We start from the raw sequence: 8,495 nt of genomic DNA on the forward strand, positions 1-8,495 counted from the left end.
AAGAAAGTGTTCTGGAGAAAAGTAGCAGTTACTATGGTATAAAAGGTTATTCTTCTCTCCAAAAGATACATATATTTTTTAAAATTTAGAAGTGTGACAGATTGCAAGCTGTTGTAGTTCTTAACACAACAAAAGACAAGACAGTTAGATAAACACTCAGGGATCTTCTGTTGTTTAGCAACATAATTATTTGCAGTCATGAAACAAAGCAAACTCATGGTTCCCCTTCCTTAATACAGGGTTAGAAGTGAAAAATCCAGACTACCCTCCCCCCCGAAAGCCTGGATTTCAATTGTTAGTGCTACGGGAAACACACTGGTCTAGTACCATTCTCTCTGTTGGCAGATATCAACTCTCATGAACTAAACTACAGATGTTTTGTAATTTGATTGTTAACACAAAAAGATCTCAAGATTCACAAACACTAAAGTATTCTTCAAGAAGAGCGTGATGCAGGTCAAACAAATCAACTTGAATGCAACTGATCAGCCATGTGCTACACAAGTTGACTTAAGACTGAACAACACTACTTTCGTAAGTGTAATGAATTAGAACCTCCAAGCATTTGACTTGAATAATGTAAAATCAATCATTATAAAGTGCTTAATTCCCTTGTTTCTTAGGAATACTGCATATTCCTAAGAATATTGCAAACTTATCCTCAATCTACACAGTGGCATTTAAATAATTAGAGTGTTTCAAAACACAGCAAGCATGTTATTTTTTGTGTCAAGGCACTACTTTTTCATATTACTTCAGTTAATTTCTATTTTCAAGAAAAAATTATTGTCCTATCAACAAATGAAAGTTTCAGAAAGAAACGTCTGTAACTTCAAATGGGAACCCTCTAACTCTTCCAAGTAGAAATCTTAATTTTATATTAGGCACCAAATAAAATTAGCATCTCAGGTGGTTACTCCTTTCACTTTGTTAAACTAACATGCCAAAAAGTAGACAAATTTACAAACAAGAATTTACAGGCAAAACATGCTATACACAGAATAATGATATTACCAAGTTTATGTATACTTTAGGATGTCCCAGAGCTCCACCACCACCATCGCATGATATCACTCTGCTTTCCACTTCACTCACAGGCTGCTCTGCTATCAAATCAATTGCAAAATTCTTGTTCACCTGTAAGAGAAAAAGGAAACTTTCAGATACCTTCCTCATTCATACAGAAAGAAATTGCTATTGACTGCCTCCTCAAGCAGTTCCACCACAGTCATCTTTAGAAGTTCCTGCATAGGTTTCCTCTCACCTCCTCCACCAACTCTTAGGCTGTGCTATAAACCAGATCAGTGAACTACACATTAAACTCTGCAAAAGTAATCCTCTTCCCCTGATACACAGGCCACGCTAGTGCTCAGGTTTACAACGTGACCTAAGCAGATTCCGCAGAGGAGTGAGCAGGAACAAGCAGCCAAGAACAGAAGATATTTAACCGACACTGCCTCTGTACTGTGCTTTAGCAACTAACTACATGATAAAATTGCGAAAGACTCAGTGCTGATAATCCCAAAAATAATGGTGGGACAAGTAAGGTCAGGAGTGAGATAAAACAATTGCTGGTAATTTAGAGCCTCTCACCATGCACCTTATTCCATCACTGCACAGGAGTCTCAGTAAAACATGAATGTGGTGCATAACCGTCAGAAAGGCAAATAGTTCACCATTAGAAAAAAGAAAAACCTTTAAGTGTCACTATGCTGCTCTGCAAATCCATCTTATAGACACTTCTTCGAATATGCACATCGCTGACAAGTACGGCTTTTTCCTAGAGCACATCTAGGTCACCTGGCAAACATATTCACCTCTGGACAGGCCTGCAACACAGCAACTTGCACATCAGCAGGACCTACAGCACCCAGCCACAGCACTTTCCTCCCTCATCCACATCAGCTTCTTCCGACCTGGTCTGCACCAGCACTGAGCAGACAACCCACCCTACCCCTTGGGTAACCATGCTCCAGGAGAGGCCAGCTTTTTCAAAGGCAATGTTATACATGCAGGAATATAAAATAATACGCATACCCAAAGAAGGCATTATCTACTGCTCTGTGTATAAGGTTCATAAATGTGCTGGCATTTGAATGAACATGAGATTCTTAGGCAACAGATAGTTGAATGTCCATTAAATTAATCCCCAAGAACTACAATGGTATTTTTATATAGTTCTAGTACACAACAACTTAGGATCTTTCACCAAGACTCCAGTTAAGTCTCCCCAAAATTTCCATTTTTGGTACAGCAATGGAAAAGTCAGTTTTGCCAACAGCTGGACTTTCCTTAACTAAGGAAGGTGATAGCTAAATAAAGTTAATGAAAAAATAACTTTTGGTAATGAAGCAAATTGGCAACATCAAGAACCTCACTGCCTTGGGCCTGTGTCTGCAAGTCATATGTAATCTTTACCACCCTGCAAGGATTTTTACTGCTGCTTTTAATAACGCTCAAAATCGTGCATCCTTCATTTCATGCTAAAGAAGGAAGGAGATAGCATTGTGATGTACCTCTGCTTCAAGATCAGAAACAGAACTCCACTCTTGCAAACATTTATGGCACAATGCATTTCTGAGGAGAGGGGGGAAGCAAGAACCTCTCACCTACTGTACAGCTGTAACTTATCTGTGGTTCAGACTACTACAAAAAGTTTAAGAATTCACATGGAAAAAAAGCCGGGGGGGGGGGCGGGGGGAGGGAGGGAAGACTGAAAAAGTGGTTTCAGTTGTAACATGTCCCTTCAACTAAAGCACAGCGGTAGTTAGCAGGAAGGGGCTGTTTCCCTCAGCACATCCAAGCGCTTCTTGCTCAATGCATAATTCAATGATCAACCTTTTTTTTTCTTGGCCGTAGTGCCAGTTTGACAATCCCATTGCTGCTTCTTTCCACCTACTCGCCTGTGCCAGTACATGGTCTGGGAGGCAGAGATAAAAACAAACTTGGAATAGGCCCAGGTCCAAAGATCCAGAGGGAAGGAGAAAGTTATATTTAAACCAGACCAGCTCTGAGCTCAGTCCTCCTCGCAGCTTTAGCTGCTGCACCAGCCCAACAGAAAGGGTAGAGCCCAAGTGGGAACAGTGGTGTCAAAGTAGGTCCTGTGGTACCTTAGGGATTGTACAAGGGTGGGAGGACCCTAGCTGGACTGCAGCAGATGCAGTTTATCAGTGGCCATGCTCAGTTTTCTCAGAGCTACTTGCTTTAGGCTCTTGCCAGAGAACACTAATCCCCTGGTTCTGCACATCCAGCACAGACAACAACAATTTTAGCTAAAATGCATGGATTTTGTTAATAATTAGGCTGGCAGAACTGAGGGGACAATACCCACATACTCCAGGCCGTGCCCCCATGCCTGGCCACTGCCCAGTGAGGCCATGTGCAGCACCCAGGCACAGGCCCAGATGTCCTCACTGGTGGCTTCTGCGCCCAGAGGCTGGGTCCTCAAACAAGGCAGCGGCTGAGGCTGGGCCAGGCCGAACACAAGCCAGATTTGACCACCCGGAGCATACTGAAGGCAAAGCGAAGCAGCAACAGAGAAAGTACAGTGACCAACTTTGCAGGTTAGCTTTAGCTTCAGAAACAAGGCAACGTTTGGACTACAGACACCCTAATCATAGAAACTTTGGGTTGGAAGGGACCTTTAAAGGCCATCTAGTCCAACCCCCCTGCAGTGAGGAGGGACATCTTCAACTAGATCAGGTTGCTCAGAGCCCCGTCCAACCTGACCTTGAGGGTCTCCAGGGATGGGGCAGCTACCACCTCTCCGGGCAACCTGTGCCAGTGTTTCACCACCCTCATTGGGAAAAATTTGTTCCTTCTATCTAGTCTAAATCTGCCCTCTTTTAAGTGTAAAACTGTTACCCCTTGCCCTATTGCTACAGGCCCTGCTAAAAAGTCTGTCCCCACCTTTCCTACAGGCCCCCTTTAACTGGAAGGCTGCAATAAGGTCTTCCCGGAGCCTTCTCTTCTCCAGGCTGAACAACCCCAACTCTCTCAGCCTGTCCTCACAGGAGAGGTGTTCCATCCCTCCAGTCATTTTGGTGGCCCTCCTCTGGACCCTCTCCAACAGGTCCATGTCTTTCCTGTGCTGAGGGCTCCAGAGCTGGATGCAGGACTCCAGGTGGGGTCTCACCAGAATGGAGTAGAGGAGCAAAATGACCTCCCTCAACCTGCTAGCAGCTAATACTAGCAGCTGAAACACAGTGGGGGAAAATGGTGAAGTCCCTAGAGAGAAGTACCATTAACAAGCACAGATGATGATTGTTTTAGTATTGAACATGTAAATTTTGTTCCAACATCACAATTGAAACCGGGCGTTAAACCTTGCTCAGCAGACTTAAAGCTCATCTTCTGCTGGAGAAGGAGGAACTGAGCCCAGCTGAAAACCCTGGGTGTTCCTCACCACAGAGAGTCTGAAATAAGCTGCTGGCAACAGCACATCAGAGGGACCTGTGCCCTATGGAGAATTAGGCTTAAGGAGTGTCTCCTACAAAGGTGAAGTAGCACAGAAACAGCCATTGCATTTGGCAGAGACCTACTTTGCCACCATCCTCCCAGAAATAAACTACTTCAGCATTTTAAGTGACATTTTCATTTAACTGTTTCCCATGTAGAATCCCTATTTTTGCCACGCAGCACAAATTAAATTGTATCCGTGATACAATGAGGTAAACTCAATATGAAAACTCAGAAATCAGCATAATTAATTCAGGTTAATTTAGGAAGGGAATAATTATATGCAACTACATTAAAAATCCACCACACCTTATATTTAATGCCTCTACTATACATACGCAATTATAGCATTAACACTAAGGCACTACTCAGGTGCTCAGGCATTGAGGAATACAGTTTAGCTGAAACACTCTCTGTTTCTCTCCCAAAGGCAAGCAGACCCCTCATGGATCTGTGCTGCTTGATCATTAGAGAACTTGGTGCTAAAGGACTTAAAATTACATGTACCCACTCTACCGATAAGCAGCAGCAACAGGCCCACAAAATAACTTCACAGCAGTACATTTGGCTTATGCTGGTGTTACTGGACTTTGCTTTTGAGGCTTCGGTATTTCGGAATACTCTAAAATTTAGTTTTATTTGTTAAATAACATCACCATTACAGCAAATGCTTCCCAGGCTCTGGAAATGAAGCGCCCTCATTAAATACTCAGTTTGGATAAAGATCAAAATTTTAGCTATGCAGAAGCAAATTAAGCTTCAAAACGCATGTTTAAACAGATATATAGATGCATGATTCACCAGAGCATTTAATGATGTAATATTTCTGAACAGAAATGGCACTAAAAACATGCTTAAAATTTCCTTAAAACACATGCTTAAAACAAAAAGTGATCCAAGTTTAACATGCTCAAATGCCTACAACTTATACAGCCTAAATGTAACCACTTAACACGTATAGGGCAAGTTTTGCATTTTCCAAATTTGCCAAAAGTAGGGATGTACACAGAAGCTACTATAAGCCATCTTAAAAAAAAAAGACTTTTCACTGCAGAGAAAAAAAAACACCAAAACCCAAAACAATTTGGTTTTGGTTGTGGTTTTTGGGTTCAGTTGGTTTGTTGTTTTGGTTTTGTTTTTTTTTTTTTAATGACAATGAAGTTGGAGACATCAATATCAGGTATAAAAAAACCCCACAAACCACCTCCTCTCACATGAGTAAAAGTAGAATGAGTTACCTCCTTTTGTCGTCCAACAAATCTAACTCTTCTATAATCCTTTTCTTCATATACCTGAAGTATAAAATAAACTTGCAGTTATTCAAAAAGCAATGACCATAAGCAAAGAACACAAAGGCTTACAGCACTGTCAAGACTAACTAGTTGAAATTGTTTCCTCAATTTCAAGTATTGCCATCATCTTTACAAGTATGTACTGCACAGAAAAAGCAGTTTCCATTTCTCTCTCACAGGAAAATAAATTTTAGGTTAGAAAGTAGAACAGTAAGGGAAGGTGGTAAAGCCAGTAAACAGAAGCCTTAGCTCTGACCATAGAGGTGAACATAAGATTTATTACTTATAAAGCTGTTCCTTGATCCCACACTGCCATCTGGAATGTGAACTAAACTAGGAAATTCAAGTTCCATATTTATTTATTTATGTTTGAGTCAACTAACCAGAGGTAACATCCCTACCTGAACTTTGTGCTGGTTTTCTCTGGCGTAGCATTAATTTTCTCCATAGTAGCTAGTATGGGGGCATGTTTTGGATTTGTGCTGAAAACAGTGTCGATAATACGGGGATGTTTTCGTTATTGCTGAGCAGTGCTTACACACAGTCAAGGCCTTTTCTGCTTCTCACACCACCACACCAACAAGTGGGCTGGGGGTGCACAAGAAGCTGGGAGGAGACACAGCTGGGACAGCTGACGCCAACTAACCAAAGGGATATTCCATACCATATGACGTCATGCTCAGTATATAAAGCTGGAGGAAGAGGAAGGCAGGCAGGGGACGTTCAGAGAGATGGCATAGAATCATAGAATCATTAAGGTTGGAAAAGACCTCTAAGATCATCAAGTCCAACCGTCAACCCAACACCACCATGCCCACTAAACCATGTCCCGAAGTGCCACGTTGACGCATTTTTTTCAACACTTCCTGTGATGGTGACTCCATCATCGCCCTGTGCAGCCTGCTCCAATGCTTGTCCACTCTCTACATAAAGAAATTTTTCCTAATATCCAGTCTAAACCTCCCCTGGTGCAACTTGAGACCATTTCCTCTTGTCCTGTCGCTAGTTACTTGGGAGAAGAGACCAACACCCACCTCACTACAACCTCCTTTCAGGTAGTTGTAGAGAGTGATAAGGTCTCTCCTCAACCTTGTCCAGACTAAACAATCCCTCAGCTGCTCCTCATAACACTTGCTCTCCAGACCCCTCACCAGCTTCATTGCCCTGCTTTGGACACGCTCCAACAACTCAATGTCCTACTGGTAGTGAGGGATCCAAAACTGAACAAAGTATTCAAGGTGCGGCCTCACCAGTGCCGAGTACAGGGGCACAATCACTTCCCTACTCCTTCTGGCCACACTATTTTTGATACAGGCCAGGATGCTGTTGGCCTTCTTGGCCACCTGGGCACACTGCCGGCTCATGTTCAGCTGGCTGTCGACCAACATCCCCAGGTCCTCTTACGTTGGGCAGCTCTCCAGCCACTCCTCCCCAAGCCTGTGGCATTGCATGGGGTTGTTGTGACTGAAGTGCAGGACTCTGCACTTGGCGTGTTGAACCTCATACAAGTGACACTGGCCCATCGATCCAGCCTGTCCAGATCTCTCTGCAGAGCCCTCCTACCCTCCAGCAGATCAACACTCCCACCCAACTTGGTGTCGTCTGCAAACTTACCGCGGGAGCATCAATCCCCTCATCCAGATCATCAATAAAGATATTAAACAAGACCAGTCGCAAAACTGAGCCCTGGGGAACACCACTTGTAACTGGCTGCCAACTGAATTTAACTCGGTTCACCACAACTCTCTAGCTCAGCTATCCAGACAGTTCTTTATATGGTGAAGAGTACACCTGTCTAAGCCACAAGCCACCAGTTTCTCCAGGAGAATGCTGTGGGAGACGCTGTCAAAGGCTTTACTGAAGTCCACGAAGACAACATTCACAGCCTTTCCCTAATCCACTAGGTGGTCATAGAAGGAGATCAGGTTGGTCAAGCAGGACCTGCCTTTCATGAACCCGTGCTGGCTGGGCCTGATCCCTTGGTTGTCCTGCACATGCCTTGTGAGCGCCCTGAAGATGAACTTCTCCATAATCTTCCCCAGTACCGTGGTCGGGCTGACAGGCTGGCATTTATCTTCCGAAGTAACTATTACACTTGAATGAACCCTGCTTTCCTGGAGATGGCTGAATACCTGCCTGCCCATGGGAAGTGGTGAATTAATTCCTTGTTTAGCTTCACTTGCATGTGCGGCTTTTGCTTTCCCTATTAAATTGTCTTTATCTCAACCCACGAGTTTTCTCACTTTTACTCTTCCAACTCTCTCCCCCATCCCACTGGGGGGAGTGAGGCACTGGCTGTGTCGCGCGTAGGGCGTAGTGCCCAGCTGGGGTTAAACCACAACACTCCAACAGCCATGCCTCCTTCACATCTCCACAGGGGATGTGGAGATTACACAAGCTTCCCTAGTTCTCACGCTCAGTTTTTACACTAAAGAACAGGTAAAAAGGAGTTACAAGACACCGACACAAGGGTACCTCCTACCTGTCAACTCTTCAGCTGTGTGAAATGTCGCATTCGGACCACAGCGCCTGGCAATGGCTAATGACACTGTTCCTAATTAACATACTTCTTTTTGAAAGCGCGCATACCTTTTGCCTACGTATCACCCAAGCACATCAATTTCTACGGCGCGGACTAAGCGAAGAAGCACACCAGCGTGCCGCTCGCAGCCCCGGGAGCACCCTCCCCCAGGCACCGGCACAGCAGGAGATGCCGCCCGGACGCGCCCACCCTCCCCGGGCAGT

General features: G+C 44.1%; 1 protein-coding gene across 1 annotated transcript in view; it reads right to left on the minus strand.

Annotated features, from left to right (window-relative positions):
* The window catches only part of NDUFS6 (NADH dehydrogenase (ubiquinone) Fe-S protein 6, 13kDa (NADH-coenzyme Q reductase)), a gene marked incomplete at its 5' end in the record, with an annotated part of 6,114 nt that extends 364 nt beyond the window's left edge, over positions 1-5,750 (minus strand). The window contains 2 exons of the mRNA XM_010292307.1: positions 1,015-1,137; positions 5,697-5,750. Of these exons, the coding sequence (XP_010290609.1) occupies positions 1,015-1,137; positions 5,697-5,750 (177 nt within the window). The remainder of the gene's footprint in view (positions 1-1,014; positions 1,138-5,696) is intronic.
* Between the last annotated feature and the right edge of the window lie 2,745 nt (positions 5,751-8,495).

Source organism: Phaethon lepturus, unplaced genomic scaffold (genome assembly GCF_000687285.1).
Source record: "Phaethon lepturus isolate BGI_N335 unplaced genomic scaffold, ASM68728v1 scaffold18208, whole genome shotgun sequence".
NCBI lineage: Eukaryota > Metazoa > Chordata > Aves > Phaethontiformes > Phaethontidae > Phaethon > Phaethon lepturus.